The 19,855-nt window shown below is 44.0% G+C and overlaps 1 protein-coding gene across 1 annotated transcript in view; it reads left to right on the top strand.

Annotated features, from left to right (window-relative positions):
• Window positions 1-9,575: 9,575 nt before the first annotated feature.
• LOC133967722 (inactive dipeptidyl peptidase 10-like) overlaps window positions 9,576-19,855 on the top strand; it is a 77,526-nt gene continuing 67,246 nt past the window's right edge. Inside the window, exon 1 of the mRNA XM_062403350.1 lies at window positions 9,576-9,819. Within this exon, the coding sequence (XP_062259334.1) occupies window positions 9,757-9,819 (63 nt within the window). The 5' untranslated portion in view covers window positions 9,576-9,756. The remainder of the gene's footprint in view (window positions 9,820-19,855) is intronic.

Raw genomic sequence — 19,855 nt, 5'->3', positions numbered from 1 at the left:
GTTAGTGCTCGCTGGGGGAAGCTTGAACTCAGCTGTCTCTGGTAACAATCATCCTCACTGCTCTCATCTCTCTCTCTCTCTCTCTCTCTCTCTCTCTCTCTCTCTCGCATAGCTACCCTAATTCCTCTAATGTGCAGAAGGACATGCACACCGGTGTTTGTTCAAACTGTGAACTACCGAGAGGGTTGGACGGCAGTGTAGTAGAGTTTGAAGTAGAGTTTAAAATTCTGTTGAGCATGTGTGTGTGTTTGTGTGTGTATATGTGTAATTCATACCGTTTGGATTGTTCCACTTTGAACCTGTCCTGCTGATCGTGTCAGGTTATTTTCACAAGTTGTTTTGTTCTTTACTGTTAGAGTATGGTCCCGATGGAAAGAGACACAGAAAACACATGATCTCATTGGTTTGTGTGAGTGTGGGAGGATGACACTGTTATTTATAACCTGGAGGTGACGGCTCACTGGGAGAACAGTAACATCCTCAGTTCTGGTATCTCAATTCTCTCTCGAGATTAAAACGTGTTTTCAGGTGATTGGACGGCAATCGGATAAAGTTGGACCACATGGATAATGCAGGTGTACTTGCACACAAGAGGACAAATTCCCTTCTAGACCCTTGTGGACAGAGACAAAGCTGAAAATTACAATTCATATCACAACCAGTTTCTCTGCCAGCTTCAAAGAGAGTCAAAGAGGACATGTCCTTCTATTCCTCATCTTTCTGTTGTTGTTTTTGAGGACCTGCCCTGATGGAGGGAGGATGTGATCCAATCTCAATTGGATCTCTGTGGACATGAAGACACAAACTAATACCAGATGTAAATGTAATCAGGTTAAAAATCATATCCAGTTGTCGTCTATATATGAGAGGAACCTTCATTTTAGTTGTATACAGAGAATTGTTCCAGAACTCGTTCCAGACTCTGTTTTTCTAGCAAATTACCTCATGAAAGTTTTTCAGATTACTTCTTTTGTGTTGTCAAGTTCTCCCGGGCTAGTTTCAGAAAAACTAGATCAGTTAAAAAACATATAGTCCTTAAAAGAAACAGTGTTTAAAAATCTGAGTGGTCTGTGTGTGTGTGTGTGTGTGAGTCTGTTACAGTCTTAGCTCTCTGCTCCGAGAGGCCGGGGAACATTAATAATCACCATCGGCCTTGTTTCAGTTCAGCGAGTGGGATGATGCAGGCGGAGCTCCGGTCAAACTACCGACTGGTTTGTGTTGTGTTCATAAAAACTGCTCAACCGCTCGGAGCTCATCCGAATTAATTTCCACTCGTGGAATTTTCTGTCAGTCAGGAAAAACGGTAGATGTTCTATTTCAAACTTTACAACAGAGAAAACTACTTATCTTGGTTTCACAGGAATTATCCCCACTGCCAGTCATACTCTGCATGTGTCATTGATTAGGACGACTCCACACGCTGCCTTGGCTTTTCTACGGCGAGGATGAAACGGTTCAATGTCAGAGGAAGCCGGAGGCATTCCGGAGCCCTTTGCTCTCCAGCCAAACTCTCGCCTGCCTCTGTTGATCAATGAGAGCGGAGAGCAGAAACAAGCTTTTGAGAAGCGAGAATACCGAGTGACTCAGCCCTGCTACATGATGGGATGAGACGCAGAGGCTTTGATCGTGGAGGGAGGGCTGCAGCTTCTCGTTACCCCCCCGTCCCTCAGCACAGACCCACGGGCTGTATTGATTTTGAATAATGCCTCGTGTCTCCACTGGCTGCATTCATGCATAATGTGTCTTCACCACGTCTCGGGCGGAGACACATCTGCATGTTTTGGGCTGGATTTACCAGGAAGGTTCGGTTTGAGAGGGAGAGGTCGGGATTACTGCAAGAAAGAGCCCAGTTATTATTAAACACAGTTAACTGCTTTAATAATAAATATATATATTTAATTATTTTTGTCTGACTTGGTGTACTTGTCCCTTTCTTCACTTACTTCTGGGGCAGTCATCACATGACTTTGTGGTTATCAGTGTAACTTTAGGATTAATTCAGAGTTGATTCAGGTTACCTATGCTTAGTTGCTAATCTGTCCAGGAGCAGGTTGAGTTAGAGATAAGAGATCAACCCGTATATAAGCTCCGCCCACTGACCAATTCAATTCCTTTGAAATCCGCTGACATCCGCTGGTCGAGGGTCTCTGAGGAGGTCAAAGGTCGTAGACCGACAAAGTCCTTTGACCTTCTTCGATGAGTATCTCCACGAAGAGGAGAGGGAATGATCGGCCTCTGTCAGCTGCTGGAGCCGAACAGAACCAACCTGCAGGAACAACGGGCTCACAGGACCGAAGCCCGTCGGCTCCACTGCAGCTTCTGATGCTTGTTACCTTCACACTGAGACTGAGGCAGCGCAGACACAACACTGCATGGAAGAAGAAATTAGACAAAAGTGTTTTAACTGTTGTATTCAAAAGATATGAAAACCAGCCTCCTTTCCACTAAGGAGTTTATTCTTATTTTTCACTCACCCCCAAAGTGAACTGGAACTCACCTGAGAGAATAAGACTTTGACATTCGCTATTCTAATATACTTTCTAATATAACAGTTGTTGAGAAATCTGCTCTGAAGCCTGAACACAGTTCCATGTCCACGATTGATCATATGGAGTAACCCCCCCATTGTATGTGGACGTGCTCATATCTAGATTTGGAAAACATGTGTTGATGTATTGCGTTAGCAGAACAGTGTAATTGGTTTGAATCTCCAAGGAAGTTAGTGTAATACACTTATATGTTTTTATTCCTTGTTGGACAATAGAGCTCTGAAACTCAGAGGAACACTTGTCGGTAGGATGAGTTCATTGTTGGATCTGAGTACAAGGATAAACTCATCTCATCCTGAGACCCTAGAACTTGTCCACCATGCATATCTCACCAGTAAGTCCTCCCATCAACACCAGCCTTCCTGGGGCTGTGAGCAGCTGGTTCAACATGTGAGTCCTCCTCCTCTTCCACAGCACGAGCAGAGCCCTCCGGTCCACCACCAGGATTTGGTGCAGCACTATATTCTCATAATGAAGTGTGAAATGTTGGACTTTATTGATCCCTGTGGGAAATTCCAACTTTTGCTCTTCCCGGCCTGCACAGTCTGGTTAGCTGTTGGAAATTCAAGGTTTGAGCTGGGGACACCGGGGGCAGGGTGGACGCCTGTAGGTCCTGGGTGTGTTGAATGTATTCCTTATAATTGTGTGGTATTACTGGCCTCTCCCAGTCACAGGCACTGGATCCTCTGGACAGATTCCTGGTCCGAGGGACTTACTCAGTAAAACCATGTGTGGGAGACAGCGTGCTACTAGACTGCCTGCAAATGTGGAAAGTTCAGGAGTTTGTAAAAACATCCGGAATGTACACCCACAACAACACTGATGCTGTGAATACAAATCAGACTCCAGCTAATACTGTATGTGCCTCCCTGCAGGTGTCTGATTAACTGTGTGTGAGGATCCTCTCCCTGCGGGCGGCTTCCTCATTACACTCTGTCTCAGCTCGTCTGACACACCCCTTGATGATATCAACAAGCACAGTGGGAGAACACAACCCCGATAAATAAATCACACTGACAGCAAAGTGAATGACGTTTGCAGAGTGCACAGCAGGGGGCCGCGAGTAATCTGAACCCTGAAAGAGAATGAATGAATTAATACTTTGCAGCGAGGACGGTTTTCTTGCTGCTTTGCAAAGATTCACGTTATCCAATTTCATATCTACATGTACAACTTTGAGTCAAACTTTAAACACACATGAGACCTTTAAAGAAATGTATTACATTGGGTGTTGTACTGTGACATCGTACTTAAATTCAATCAGGCATCCACACTTTTTAATAAGCCTGATTTCTTCTTTTTAAGAATACCTCTGAATTACTTCTTGTGAACTTCAGAAAAACTTTGAAAGAAAATCTTGCAGTACTTTATACAGTAAAAAAAAAAAAACTAAATCTGCCCCTTTAATTGAATCCACTTCGAAAAGTTAATGAGTTCTTCTTTGGTCCATCGCTCCCATTTCCACCGAGCTTCAGTAAAATGAGTTCTGTAGTTTTTGCATAATCCTGCAGAGAGATGGACAAACAGCTTTGGAAGCAGAACCTGCTCAGTGGAGGTAATTATCCTACAGGGAAGTGAATAGCTCTGAGATGTTTGCTGTGTTGTTCCCCTAATGAGGAGTATTTCATGTGAAGTAATTGTGATTATGGGATTTTTTTGCAGAATGGTTCTCATGCTCTCTCTGGAGCCTGATGAAAGGGGGTTTGCTGGTCATTTGGTGCATCTGATGTTTATGAACCCCAGGCACAGCATTGAAAAGCCCAGACTGAGAAGCAAATTGAGCGTTTTGATGTCAGTATTCACGGCGCAGGGACGCAGAGCGGTGCCGACACTGTATGCAAAGAAAAATACAGAGGCTTCAGAGTGAGACTCGGTCTTTGTGTGTCTGTGTCAAACACACCAAGCAAGACGTGGGCTGTTGATTCATGGAGATGAAATATATACTGAATCTCTTTTTTGAAATGTTGTGTATGCTTTCTTCACTTTCATTGTTTTGATTTTCTTAAAAGTTATAGCGAAGATAACAAATAGCTAAATCAGACTCAATGGGCATTTTGATCTCCGGCACAATGCAGCACTTAGTGTCTCTGCTGGTTTCTGACTAAGTTTCCATTTTCCTGTCCAGTGCTCACGTTGTTCAAAAAGCAAATGCACTTGGTCTTAAGATGAGCTGTGGTGCACCTGGTCTGAAGTGGGCCTGGCCTCACAGTAATCCATCGTTGTTATGAGGTGCATTATAAACACAGTCTCACTCAGATGATCTGCTCGTGCATGAAGTTTCATCTGCAGAGAAGCTTCTACTCATTTAATAGAATTCCACCAAGGTGCAAGTGGACCTGGCTTTTAAGGCGGATGGGAGAGAGCAGTATAATTGGTTTACTGAACAAACAACCGTGACCAGGAGACCAAGGATAATCCATGTGAGGCATGCGTCTGCTACACTGACTGTTTCTTAGACCCTGCACCAGGTTCAGCAACAGAGAGGAAGCACAACAACGACCTGTTTTTCAACCGACCAGACTGTTTGAGACTTTGTTTCAAATCAAGCAAAATCTAAGAAGAGAACATGAAGAATACTAACCTGGAGACCTTCCTATTTATCAGGAATGCAAGGTGGAGATATCCCCCAACCCCCCAACCCCCTAGTCACAGGTGCTGGAATAGAATAGCTGCTGTAATAATGTGGTGTGCTGAATGTGGAGTCGGTCCGGCTCAGCCACAGCGGCACACGGTGGAGTCTGGTCATGAAACTTTCATCAGCGGCCCGGTGGCGTGGAGTTCCTGAATGTCGGCACTAAATTGCCCCCGGGTCATAAATACTTTATCAGCAGCAGACACCTCAGCAAAACACTTCCCCGGGGCTCTGTGTCCATGCCCCTTGCAGTCCTGGACTCTGCCAAACATACACACACACACACACACACACACACACTAACACACACCTACACCCACACCCACACACAGACACACCACAACCTTTCCAAGTAGTTTACAGTAAAGCATCCTGGAACTGCATTCTGTCACTCACCATTCACCAATTCTATTAAGTCCCAGTCTCCATTAGAGGTCTTGCACGTGCCGAGGTGTTTGTGACTCTTCACTGTCGGAGGAGCAGATCAACAAAGTGCCAAACGGGATCTGGTCAACTTTCTCTTGATAATTTCTGGAAGAAGAAAAAGGAGGGGAGCAAAAAACATCAATAAAATCCAAACTCATATCTTTTAAAGCTTTGTCTTTGATCTTGTTCCGGCAGTTCAGCCCGGCCTGCTTAGCTTTAATGCCACTGCCTTTATTCTCACAGCGCAGAGCATGCTGGTGTTTGAAGCACGACACAGAGAGTGGTATTCTCCTAAAGAACCTCGGCAGAACTCAAACAAGCCGGAGAAACGGGCGCATTCCAAAAAAGACAGAAGTCAAAAGGAGAGCTCAGTGTGAAGCTCCTGAAGAATGATGATGAGTGTGAGTGGACGTGAATCCAGACGAGTCACTGATGATTAATCATGAAATCATGTCAAATACAAATATTCTCAGCTCACTTTCATGTCTTATATTTTCTTCACACACACACACACACACACACATGTTGTTTGCCTTTGGTTGGTTGAGATGGGGAAGTTTGGCTCACACTACACATCGCAGTGTGTGTCTGCGGCCATGTTTCGAGTGCTCATGGTACTTATACATAAAAGTACAAAGTATAGCTTAGCAGCATTAGCATAGACGTGATACATAATCTGGCTCGTGTTTATATTCACTGACCCGTACAGACACACAGGCAGATGTAATGGAAACCAGTGGATGTAGTGTTGTGCTCTAGCTCCCTGATACCAGATCAGACTCTTACCACAGACAGTAGCTCCTATGAATGTTCAGCTCTTCTTATATAGTCCCAAAATACTGTAACATTTCTGATTGTTTGAATTCATGTAAAGCAGCGGTCACATGTCTCAGTCTTTACATTACATTTTAGCTGAATAACAATAAGTGCATCAACCATGAAGGTACAAACCCAGACCAGTGAGAATCATGGAAGTACATCAGCTTCAATGGAGCCCAACTACTAAGTGCTACATAAGTGCAGTTAGCTCCAGCTTGTACTGACTTAATATGCAAATACCCACGTGTGTCTGAACCCTGTGTTCACCTATATAACAACACACACTGTAGAGCCATCATGAGTCTTAGTGTCATTGAACAAACCCTGAAGTCCCAGAGCAGTATAATCACCACACAGGACAGAAGGGAGCTGGGGGGAAGCAACCTTTAGCAAAAAGATGAAACAATCCACGAAAGGTTATCAGATATATTCATCACCCGGTCTCACCCGGTGTGTGCGCCACTCTCTCACTCTCTCTCTCTCTTTCAGGCACCCTCCATTAGTCTCCCTCAGAAAGCTCAGGTTAAGAGGAATTTATGCTAATGAGCTCCGCTAATGCACTCAACACGCCCACAAAGAATAAAAGCTGATATATTTTTCTGTTTTTGCTTTTCACCTCGGATCCTTTGTCCGATCCAACCGTTGCTTTGACCTTTTAAAGACGTCCGCCCCATGCTGTACCCCATGCTGTATTTATTACACAGTGTTTACAATTATTTCACGTCTGTGACATTCTGAAGGTAGAGCGGGTCAAACACCGGATGTCAATATTTGAGCGTCGGGGTTTTGGCTGAGAGAGATGTTGTGACGGCCCCGAGCTCCAGTGTGAAGGTCTGCTGCTGGCATTTATCTCACTTCTGTGAAATCTGTGACAGGGGATTTACTCCATGATGTCACTGTGTGTGTGTGGGTGTGTGGGTGTGTGTGTGGGGGTGTTAAACTAATTTTAGATAGGTCAACTTCAGGAGACGGTAGTTTTAGTGATAGAATTGTACATTTTTAGATTTCTCTCATGACTGTGAGACAAAGCCCTGCCCCTGGTTTATGATTGTTTGGTGTTAGTTGACTGTTTGACTCTCTGGAGAGGGATTGTTAATTTAGAATTAATTTGGCTGCAGTAAATGTGTGATTCGTACGTTTTCTCTTTCATGGTACAGGTGGTCACTCATCAGAAGCTTCAGCCCACAATGTGTTTACAGGACAAGTGGTAGAAGAGCCTAGACGCTATGCTAGCTTACAGTCTGAATGTGATGAGACAGTCCAGATGGTTAGCATGCTAACTTCAGTAGAATCAAAGACACTTTCCACCACTGAAGACGGAACTTGGCAGCATCTTTTCTAAACTGATAAGTAAACAGCTCTTTACTAATGTACACAGAGGCCCCGTCCCAATTCCTCTCGTCCCACCCCTGGAGACAAAGTGTCCTCCGCAGGAGTGTCCTCGTCCAAACGGAGCCACAAGGGACAGGGCTAGAGAACGGTTCCTAGAATTGGGACACAACTCGTGTGACAACTCATCAGCAGCCATCCAATGTTTTTACCACCGTAACAAACCAACGTACACAAGAGGCCTTGAAGACGACCTCTGGAAGAACAAAACCATCTCAGAGGAGTCGCTGCGTAGAGAGAAGTGTCTGTGCTAACCACATTATCGGCTCTGCTTCTCATTATGTTCCAGCAGCAGCAGCAGCACTGAGTGGAGCCGTGGGCCGACCGACCAGCTCTCAGCTCAAAGTGGATTGATTACACTTGTCGACAAAACGAAGCACACTGATCGATTTCTGCCTTTTAATATAATACAAGCAAGTCAGTTTGTCAGCGCTGGTATATTCTATCCCACTTGTGTCCGATGTGAACCCGTCTCTGTTCTACAGGTGGCTGACGGCTCTCAGGCAGATGCCTACGTCCAGGACACGATGGGAAACTGAATGATTTTATGAAGATGAGGTCAATCATACACTTTCACAGGCAACAGATCAAAACTGAAAAACGTTAAATCAAAGTTAAACAGTCTAATTTGCTGAAAGGTTTTAGTTTCTTTATGTGTTTTAAAACCTTTTCTCATTCCGTGTTATTTATTATGTTATAGTTTAAATGCATTAAGCTCTGCATTGTATCTGAGAGTTGCATTGTATTGTTTAATAGCCTTCGATGGTTTGTTGTTTATTGGGTATACTGGTTTAACCATGGGTTTGCTGTACCCATAGTTTGGACGGTTTGCATTGTAATGGACATGCAGTATCCACAGATAGTTGTAACTGACTAAGAAAAGTACTCTTACTTTATTTTTAAGAAGTAGCTTGGCACTAATAGCTATCTCGGGCTAATTGACAGTATTTCACTTGGTGACCAGAAGCTCTGTCCTTATCAAATTAAATAAATGAAATAATAAATAAAGTAGTAGGACAACACAGAACATCTCGGGTGTAGATTCAACAGTAGTTACTGTGCATCACTGGTCTTGTACTGGTCCGAGTTAGGGTTAGTATGAGTATATGTGTGTGAGTGTTGTGCCTCACAATCCTGAAGTGTGATGAAGATATGAAACACACAACACTTACTAACTGAGAAGCTGAATGAGAGTCTGTGACCACAGAGAACATTCACAGGAGGGACGAGCTGGTTCCAGCACCACGGACAGCTCCGGGCTTCAGACTGGACTTCACGTGCATCGGAGCAAAGCGTCAGTTGATGTGTTCACCGACAGCCTCACACTGTCGGTTCTGTTTGGCACCGGGCTCATGCAACTCCCCCCAAACACAAGACCAGTGCAACCCCCCCCCCCCCTTCTCCTCTCTCTATTAACTCCCCTCACTAACTCCAACATGTCAGCATCCCTGAGAGGAGGGAGGTTGGAGACGAACTGGTCCCACTACTCCCACTACACACCCCACTCAGACGTATACAGGAGGAGTAGTTGTAAATAAAACACACACTTTCTCGGTTCAACAACGTGCATGTCCGAAACTCTCCTCCCTTTCCTGGAGGGTGGGAGGAGGAGGACGAGGAGGATGATGATGAAGAGGAGGAGGAGGAGGGTGTTGATGTGAACGCACTGGCTCCGTTGGCTCCTCGTCAGACGCTCTCCAAGACCTCGCAGACATTCATTCGTGACGGATCCATCCCCCCCCTCCCCCGTCCGCCGCCGCTCCTCCACTCGCTCCTCCACTCCTCTTTAAGATTCCGCATCTGACGAGACGCCTCCGCCCGCGGCCGCTTCCCCGCGACTCCTCTCGCTCGGAGAACAGGAATCTTGCCGTTTTTCCTCGGGATCCAACCAAGTTCAATCGAAGGAGGAGTTTTTGACGTTTCTTATTTTTGGGTCTTACAATGACAGCTACCAAGGAGCAGCCGAGCCAGAGAGCGAACCAGCCGCAGCAGCAGCAGGATGAGGTGGGCAACCGGCTTTTCTTTTGACTTGATCTCCAAGTTTCCTGCACTTTATCAATGCACATTGTGCCAAACTCCATAGGATGTGCAAGGTCAACTCCCAGCACCCCCCAGTAACACAGAGCTGTATATGATGTGTGTGAATCTGAGAGCCTGCTCCGCTTATACGTCCATGAAGTGAAATGTGCACAGATTCGGCAGCTGTCTCCGGATTCTCGTCTCAGATGACGACGCTGTGCTTACACAGGGAGGGAGGCTGATTCGAGTTTCTGATGTCGATGTGTGAGGAGCTGATTGTCAGCTGTTAAGACTGGGTCACAGAAATGTCTTAACGACGTGCGTGCACATGCACAGTCAGTGGCGGTGAAAGAGGAGGAGGTGGTGGTGGAGGAGGAGGTGGTGGAGGAGGAGGAGGAAGACTGCGCATGGGGGCGCATTGTAATTCAGCCGCTGCCTCCTGTCAGCTGCCCCCCCTCACACCTTGAAGGAGAACAGTCGCAGCTCAATATGAGCATTTCATCCTACTGCACACTCCCGCGGACTCGAACCAAGAGCCTCCTCCCGACCCCCCCCCCCCCCCCCCCCCCCCCCTTGGGCTGCAGGGGTTAAATGTGCACTGCACCGAGAGCGCGTGCAACTTCACATCCGTATAGTTGTTGTTTGTGGCAAACTGCTGAGCCTCTGTCAGCATCAGTTATTGATTCCTCCTCTGTAACTGTCCTAGTGCTCCTCCAGGCAGGGCCGCCTCCAGACAATCTGGTGCCTTATAGGTGAGATTAAGATATGATGTGCCCCCCCCTGGCCAAAAATAGCCAAAAAGGAGCAGATATCCAGATAACAGCCACTGACTTGCGACTTCTATCCAGTATGAAGGGTACACCCGTCATCCTCCTTGTTACATAGCTAGCTGGTCACTAAGAGAAACAGTTAGACAAAACAGCCTTTAATTGAAAACACATCTCTATGTTGTCTTTCTTTTCCTTCTTGACCTTGAGCTCCCAAAGCCTGGAACCTTTGCATTATTAGCTATTGATACCTTGAGTCTTGGTCTTAGTGTTTATCCTATTATTATTCTATAGTAATACTCATTGCGGTCAGTTTGTGACTGAATCATGAGGGGCTGCAGGTTTTTTTAATAATTGTTGTTGAACTGTGTTTTTATTGATAATGTTGTTACCCTATCCATGATTAACCCGTGACATTGTGTGTTGATACGTCTCAAGCCGCTGCCTTCAGGCACATGTCACCAGTGAGTTTTATTAGACCAGTGATGCAGATTTCATCCCTCACTGTGGGTCTCCCTCTGAGAGATGGCCAAATATATTCTGGGTGCTCTTAATTGAATCCCGCCACGTAGCCCTATTATTCCAAGAACTCAAAAACCTCAGCCTCCTAATTGAGTTTCTGTGCCTGAAATATGAGATGTCCTCTGGAGGTGTGGTTGAAATATGATAGTTCACAGAGTTCAACGCTCTCACCTCTATGTTTAAAGCTCAGTGGAAACCTTACATGAAGCCAGATTTGTAAATGGCAGCACACCGACCGCACACAGTCAAAAAGCCTCGGTGCATATTTGATCACTTTGTGTTACATGTTATTGCGTAAGATGTGTGCAGGCTGGCATTACTCCTGCTGAGGAGGGTGAGAGTGGTGCTCGAGCAGAGCCGGTGCTATTTGCTGTCCCAGGCTGCATCAACCCACAGTGGGTATAGATAGCTCCTTGGCACGCTCCTCACCGGGAAGCTCTACATCCAAACTGCATGAGCGTGCAAAGGGAATTACCAAAGGGGAAAATACTGAGGGATCTTTGAATAATAGTTTTAGGAGAAAAAGGAGGCACGAGCTGTTCTAATATCTGAATTGTTCAGGTCGCACTCGTTCTCTATTGTGTTGACTTTAGCTGCGGTTAAGTCCATTGTTGTTGTGTAGAAAGGCTTTTTTCTTTGTGGTGTATTTAGACCGACAAGAGAGAACAACAACAACAGCAGGAGTTTGGTGATTTGTAGTTATTTTAGACCATTTTGGATTTATTGTGTCTAATTAGTTTTTTAAAGACTAGTTTGTGTCTCCTAATCCGATTGCTTAATAATACTTAAATTTCCCATGTGTTCATTTGTGATATATTTTAAGGTGTGCCTGGGTGTCTAATTATTGTCGTTATTATTAATAAATAACATCACAGCAACATTCATTAATTAAATTAGTGAATTCGAATATTCTAATAGCATTATTCAGTAATTTACCCTATCTGAATCTCAGGGTCTCTCATTAGCTTTTAACATACATATATACCAGAATAATGGTATTCAAAAATGAAATAATATTTGTAGTCAAAAGTTGCATCAAGTTTTTTTTAAATAAATTTACTCATGAAGATGTCAGTATATGCTACGTCTCTACAGAGCAGACATTTGAAATATCAGTAAAACCTGTAAGGTTTGTTAGTACAACAGCCTGATGGAATACATATCTCCAATATTTCTACAACCAACTGTTACACAGGAAATCCTGCAGCTGCATGAATTCCTCCAAATCCCTCAAACATCTGGGGATGCAGAGTCTGAAATGTGTCAGTTCCACAGACCCCCTGTAGTTCCTATGAGAGTATCACATCTCCACGTCTAAATCTCCTGTTCTCTTCTGCTCATCATCCTCAGTCGAGGTATTTTGTGGGTGAAGAAGCTCCAGGTTTCATCAAGAAAGACAAATGCAGGGAAATGAATATTCCTGAATCCAGATATTGTCATTAAAGTGTCATTCTGAACACATTATCCTCTTTACTCTCAATATATGGAAGCATCATAACCAATAAATGGGCAACAGTGAACTGTTTTCAGCATTAACATGGGAACACATATTGGGATTACCATAACAGCATGGAGGGAGGAGTTACAACCGAGCACAAGTGTTGGCTCAGGAACAGAGACACCAGTTGGTCCCCGAGCAGAATGGGACTGAACTGGTTTGACTCTCGTGTGTGCACCATGTCAGGATCAATGGTTGTGGTGCAGCGGTCAGAGCGGTCGGCTTCGGGCCCGAGGCTGCCGGGTCTGCTGCAAATATGTCTGTGGCTTGTTTGGGTCCAAAGAAAAGGTGGTCAGGAGAAATTGAACGTGGTGTATGAACAAGGCCCCCCCCCCCCCCCCCCCCCCCCCCTGCATATATATCTGCCTCGTGATAGACATGGTGACACACAGGATAAATGGTTAGATGGATTTGTTGTAGAAACAGTGACGGTGCTGAAACTGGGATCCCTAACAGGTTTAAATCCACTTTGCTGACCTCACGTCACTGCTCCATCCTCCATGTGAATAATCCCTAACTTTTCCTGCCTTTCTTCATATACATAAAAAGAATATGTAATTGAGGAAGCCGCTGCTGTATGGGCGCACTGGAGCACTCTTGGCAGTGAAACTGTACAGCGGGGCCAAGCTCTCTCTCTCGTCTACTGAAAGAAAAGCCCAAGAACAAACAGACTCATTTGACATTGGCCCGGTCTCAAGCTGAGTCACTGGCTCCTGTAAGCACCGACATAATATCCACTGACTGGGAGTGTGACCTGTGTGAGCGACCCTGTGGCCGGCACGGCTCTCTGCACTCAGCGGGGTGTATAGACTTACCTCCTGCCCTGGCACCGCTTCCTCCTTCACTTTGTTAATGGAACTGTTGTCTGTGACTGTTGTGACAAAAGCCAAGTGTTAGGAGAAAGGGCTCGCTGCCTTACTGTGAGTGAGAGTGGTTTCACACGCTGTGATCCCCTGGCCCGGCAAACTGTAATTCACACTAATGGAGAAAATGTCCCGGGCACCGCGGCTCCTTTACTATGGCCTCAGAGGGAAATTAGAAAGAGAGAGGCTGAGCTCGGGAGGGAGGGAGGGAGGGGGAGAGGACGAGAGGGGCTGTGAGAGGTGAGGGATGGAGCAATTAAAAAGGGGATAAAAACAGTAAGAGGAGGGGAAGGGCTGAGGTGAGGAGAGTGAAAAGGCAGCAAGGAGGGAAAGTATGAGGGTGTTAATGAGCGACTGAGGAAGAGGATGATAGAGAGGATGAAGGAGTGAAGAAGAAAGTGAGTAGTGCACAGATTGTGTCAAGAAGAGGGAAGATTTACATGAACACAGGATGTTGCTGCATTGAATGGTTTTAGCTGAACTCTCTCTGGAGCCCAGTTCCTCCTCCCAGTCTCATGAAGACTTAAATTCAAGAAGAAGGGATTTTTATGAAACCAGCTTTTATGAAAGAGGTTTGTTGCTCATGCTGAAGCAGCCAATCTGAATTCACAAAGTGTCTCTGTGTGAATGCACTGTAAGGTCATCCTAATAAATGTTCAGCCCACATCTGCACTCAGCTCCTCCTGAACGCTGAGGACACAGGTTCTGCTTTGTTCCATTTCTCAACTGGACATAAATATGGAATATCTTTTTTAACGTTTCTTTTCTTTAGCAACTTATTTTGCCCTTGGATTAAGCGTTGCTCAAAGGCACCAGGCAGACGGCTGTTAAAGCTGCAGTAAGGTTTAACAGCCCCCCTCCTCCCCCCCTTCAGCCGAGCTCCCAAACTGTCTCCAGAGCTTTTCTCCCCATCACCATCGAGCAGCCAGAGGAGTCCGATCCCTCCGAAGACGAGCTGCCTCGTTTACCGTCACATCACGGGGACACTTTCAGAAAATATGACGCTGCTGTTCAAAATGTCCCCCGGCCTGTGTAGTGACTCACTCTTTCGACCTTCCAGTCGTGAGCTTCCCTCTGTAGCCGGAGGCGGCTCGTGCTCAGAATTAACCGACGCCGACACATGTTCTATCCTCGGAAGGATTAAAAGCCAATTACAAATTCTGAGTCATCAGTTGTGACCGAGTCAGAAGAGAGACTGCAGCAGAACCTGAGATAACAGGTATAGGTTAGGAAAAGGACCAGGCAGACCCTGTGTGTGTGTCTGTGTGTGTGTGGGTGTGAGAGATAAGGGGTATGGCAAGCCGATTGAGTATTTATTCCATATCCTTGATATCAAGTTTCAGTCCCCTCCACTAGTTTGGTCACTGTCAGCACTAGTTGGACATTTGGTCGCACTAGTTCGGTATTTTACTGAACTAGTTGAACAAAAAATCTTACTAGTCACTCTTTTTCAGCAACTAGTGGCACTTTTGTTCAACTAGTTAAACAGAAACCTTACTAGTAACACTGTATGCCGCACTAGTAGAGCCAAAGTCTCTACTAGTGGGCTTTTTGCTGCACTAGTGGCCCTTTGGACCGAACTAGTAATGCTGAAAGTGTTACTAGCTTACTAGTGAGCTGTAAAAGCTCTGACATGTAAGCTAGTCAAACATGGATTCAGCTTACTAGTAAACTAGTGGCCTCCAATTTTCTGCACTAGTAAACTAGTGGGAGCCCAAATGCACACTAGTAAACTAGTGCAGCCAAAAAAAACCACTAGTTTACTAGTAAAAAGCCTATTTTGACCTTACTAGCAAACTAGTAAGGTGCAAAATGTGTACTAGTAAACTAGTAGGGTCAAAAAAACCACTAGTTTACTAGTAAACACCTATTTTGCACCTTACTAGCAAACTAGGAGGGTGCAAAATGTTTACTAGTAAGCTAGTGGGCTTGAAATGGGCACAAGTTTACTAGTTGCAGTGTTTTGTGACCTTACTAGCAAACTAGTCAGGCTGAAAGGGCTTACTAGTAAGCTAGTGGCAGCCAAAATGCCCCTAGCTTACTAGTGGCACTTCTGGACACACATGCTAATGAGGGGATTCAATTTGAAGCTTCCTATTGGCTCTCCAGCAAGAGCTCCAGCCAGCAAAATATTAACCCTATAAAGCCTGGTGAGGTTTCACTGCGGTGAACTGCAGCTCCTTGCTTACTATCCAAACAGAATAAACACGTACATGTGTGTGTGCATCAGATTCATTATTGTTTTTGAACAACAATGAAACAAAGGTAAAAATGTTTAATCTATTAGGTGACAGGGTTTTCAGTCCGTGAATCCAATAGTGTTCCCTCCTCTCGCTGGAAAGTGAAACATCCAAGCTTCCTCCTCTTGAGAGGAGCGATAGCGTCTCAATCCCGATATGAATTACTGGCATTTCAGCAGCAGCACAAACTGCACTGAAATGATCATCACTAAACACATTAAGTGTAAGGGTTGCCACCATTAAGGGTTGAAAAACCGGGCAGCGATATCCTGGTTTCACGGAGGAATAACACATGCAGAAGTGGAAGTTTTTCACTTTATTGGGCACGCTCCAATCATTTCATAATAAAGCATATACTTCAGTATAAGGGTACATATTAACAGAAGCCTAAAAACAGGTCTACAATATAGCCCCCTCCTCCATTAATGTTTTGATATTTTCGAGAGTTGTATAATCTCAGGACTCGGGAGCCTCGGGAGTGGCCAGTAGTCCAACCCTGTCTCTTTGAAAACCCCACATCAGTAAAGTCCATTTCAATTTTATTCTGCTACAAATAAACAAAAAAAAAAAATGATCTGAAGGTGCAGAAATGAATTAAATACATGAATATTCCATTGTAAGCCCACTGAGGGTATTATTATATTATATTATGAACAACTAATCTGACTAATGTTTGGAGGTCAGTGTATGTTGATCTGCTGCAGAATTTACTATCGCCAGTAGATGGCAGTGCTAAATGACCTGAGAAGCTTTTCTTTACTAATTTTCAATTGAAAACTTGCCATATACAAAAGAATAAGGCAATGACTAAATTAGTTATAACATACTGCATTCACTGTTCACAGGAATTACACATCTGTTAACATCCAGAATGTTTTTTCACATATCTAAGGATTCAACCATTTACTGTATCAAAACACATGAGCACACAACGTGCTTCTATTTTTTACCTATGCTCCAGAATATGGAATTCCAAACCTATGGCCACAGGAGATGCAAGCTCTGTCAGAATTTGAAAATGGCAAATAAAAGGTTATTGATCAGCTGTCACGCTTCCTAAGCAAGCTTTCTTATCTGTTACACATTTTGTTATTCTTATGTGTTTCTACGTTCCATTTCTATCTTTTACTTATGTGAGTTTTGTTAGTATACCTGTTCTTGCTATTTGCTGCCTCTTTAGTTTATTATGAATTGTATTGCTTGGTTTTATCTTGCACTATTTGCACCCGTTTTAATAAGTCTGTTTTTATTTTTAGTTCTTTATTGTAAAATACTTTGAGCTACTAATGAACCCTAATGAATTTACATTTAATCAAATGTAACATTTTAGGCATGGCTGCTAAAATAACTCTCACATGCCATAAAAGAATGTTGCTAAAAGGTTTAGATCATCACAATTCAGAGCGGGCACTTTAAGGCTTTGAAACACAGTTTGAACCCTGACCAATCAAAATCCTTGTCCCTCCTGCCTCATTTGCTTACAGTCCACTAGTTTACTAGTGGACATTTGCGCCCCACTAGCTTACTAGTGGCTGCATTTGCACTTTACATGTTAACTAGTGAGGCATAATTGTCCACTAGTAAACTAGTTCGGGTCTGTTTGACCTTACTAGTTAACTAGTGCGGCTTAAAAAGAGTCACTAGTTAACTAGTAAGAGCCAAAATGTCCACTAGTCACACTAGTGAGGTTGTTTTTTACCTTACTAGTAAACTAGTGAGGCTCAAAATAGCTCACTAGCTTACTAGTGGAGCCTAAAAGTCCACTAGTAAGCTAGTTGGGGTCTCTTTGGCCGTACTAGTGAGCTAGTCACAGCCACATTATTTTACTAGTAAACTAGTAAGGTCCAAAAAGAGCCACTAGTAAACTAGTGGCCCTGATATTGCCATCACTAGCTTACTAGTGGAAGACATTTTGTCTCACTAGCTCGACTCTGTATAAAACATGTAAGGACTTTGACCGAGCATGTTGAACATTTTTCTTACATGTTGGCCATTTTCTTCAACTAGTTCAGCTTTGCTCAGAACTAGTGAACGAATGTGCACAACTAGTAAGACATCTGATCGACATGTTGGGCTTTATTTCCAGCTAGTTGGCATTTTGGGCACACTAGTTGACATTATCATCTTACTAGTTTGACAAAACTGCTTACTAGTCGACATGCGCACGCAACTAGTTAACTATTTGTAGCAGAATAAAATTGAAATGGACTTTACTGATGTGGGGTTTTCAAAGAGACAGGGTTGGACTACTGGCCACTCCCGAGGCTCCCGAGTCCTGAGATTATACAACTCTCGAAAATATCAAAACATTAATGGAGGAGGGGGCTATATTGTAGACCTGTTTTTAGGCTTCTGTTAATATGTACCCTTATACTGAAGTATATGCTTTATTATGAAATGATTGGAGCGTGCCCAATAAAGTGAAAAACTTCCACTCCTGCATGTGTTATTCCTCCGTGAAACCAGGATATCGCTGCCCGGTTTTTCAACCCTTAATGGTGGCAAACCTTACACTTAATGTGTTTAGTGATGATCATTTCAGTGCAGTTTGTGCTGCTGCTGAAATGCCAGTAATTCATATCGGGATTGAGACGCTATCGCTCCTCTCAAGAGGAGGAAGCTTGGATTCACTTTCCAGCGAGAGGAGGGAACACTATTGGATTCACGGACTGAAAACCCTGTCACCTAATAGATTAAACATTTTTACCTTTGTTTCATTGTTGTTCAAAAACAATAATGAATCTGATGCACACACACATGTACGTGTTTATTCTGTTTGGATAGTAAGCAAGGAGCTGCAGTTCACCGCAGTGAAACCTCACCAGGCTTTATAGGGTTAATATTTTGCTGGCTGGAGCTCTTGCTGGAGAGCCAATAGGAAGCTTCAAATTGAATCCCCTCATTAGCATGTGTGTCCAGAAGTGCCACTAGTTAGCTAGGGGCATTTTGGCTGCCACTAGCTTACTAGTAAGCCCTTTCAGCCTGACTAGTTTGCTAGTAAGGTCACAAAACACTGCAACTAGTAAACTTGTGCCCATTTCAAGCCCACTAGCTTACTAGTAAACATTTTGCACCCTCCTAGTTTGCTAGTAAGGTGCAAAATAGGTGTTTACTAGTAAACTAGTGGTTTTTTTGACCCTACTAGTTTACTAGTACACATTTTGCACCTTACTAGTTTGCTAGTAAGGTCAAAATAGGCTTTTTACTAGTAAACTAGTGGTTTTTTTGGCTGCACTAGTTTACTAGTGTGCATTTGGGCTCCCACTAGTTTACTAGTGCAGAAAATTGGAGGCCACTAGTTTACTAGTAAGCTGAATCCATGTTTGACTAGCTTACATGTCAGAGCTTTTACAGCTCACTAGTAAGCTAGTAACACTTTCAGCATTACTAGTTCGGTCCAAAGGGCCACTAGTGCAGCAAAAAGCCCACTAGTAGAGACTTTGGCTCTACTAGTGCGGCATACAGTGTTACTAGTAAGGTTTCTGTTTAACTAGTTGAACAAAAGTGCCACTAGTTGCTGAAACAGAGTGACTAGTACGATTTTTTGTTCAACTAGTTCAGTAAAATGCCGAACTAGTGCGACCAAATGTCCAACTAGTGCTGACAATGACCGAACTAGTGGAGGGGACTAAAACTTGATATCAAGGATATGGAATAAATACTCAATCGGCTTGCCATAAAGGGGCTGCTTGTAAGCACATGTGTATACATAGGAAGAAAACACATCTCATGTATGTAAATCAGATCTGATGTGTTCAGCAGGAACTACCACGTCTCCTCCACACAGACCAACTTCACTCAGCTCGGTGTGGATGCACTTTTTTTTATTTCTCACCGGTCTGAAAATATGTTTAAAATATTTAACTTTGCTTCAGGCAGTTTTCTCACTTCTAATTGAGATGCCATGAATATTCCCTTGCTACCAGTAACTAGTGCTGGGTCCATGGACCCTTCTTGTTTCTCAGTGAACCACACAATGGTCTCCTGAATAATTTCTTTCTTGTTTAGTAGCTGAAATAACGACATAGGCAAACTGCTTTGGTAAATATCAGCTGACAGTTTGCTGGAGTGTGTGCAGAGCATCACATCCCTGAGCGAATGGGAATCTGGTGTATGTCAGAGTGGCTTCAT

This window comes from Platichthys flesus, chromosome 13, assembly GCF_949316205.1.
Source record: "Platichthys flesus chromosome 13, fPlaFle2.1, whole genome shotgun sequence".
Taxonomy (NCBI): domain Eukaryota; kingdom Metazoa; phylum Chordata; class Actinopteri; order Pleuronectiformes; family Pleuronectidae; genus Platichthys; species Platichthys flesus.
The sequence above is the reverse complement of the archived record's forward strand: the minus strand, read 5'-3'. Positions and strand labels throughout refer to the sequence as shown.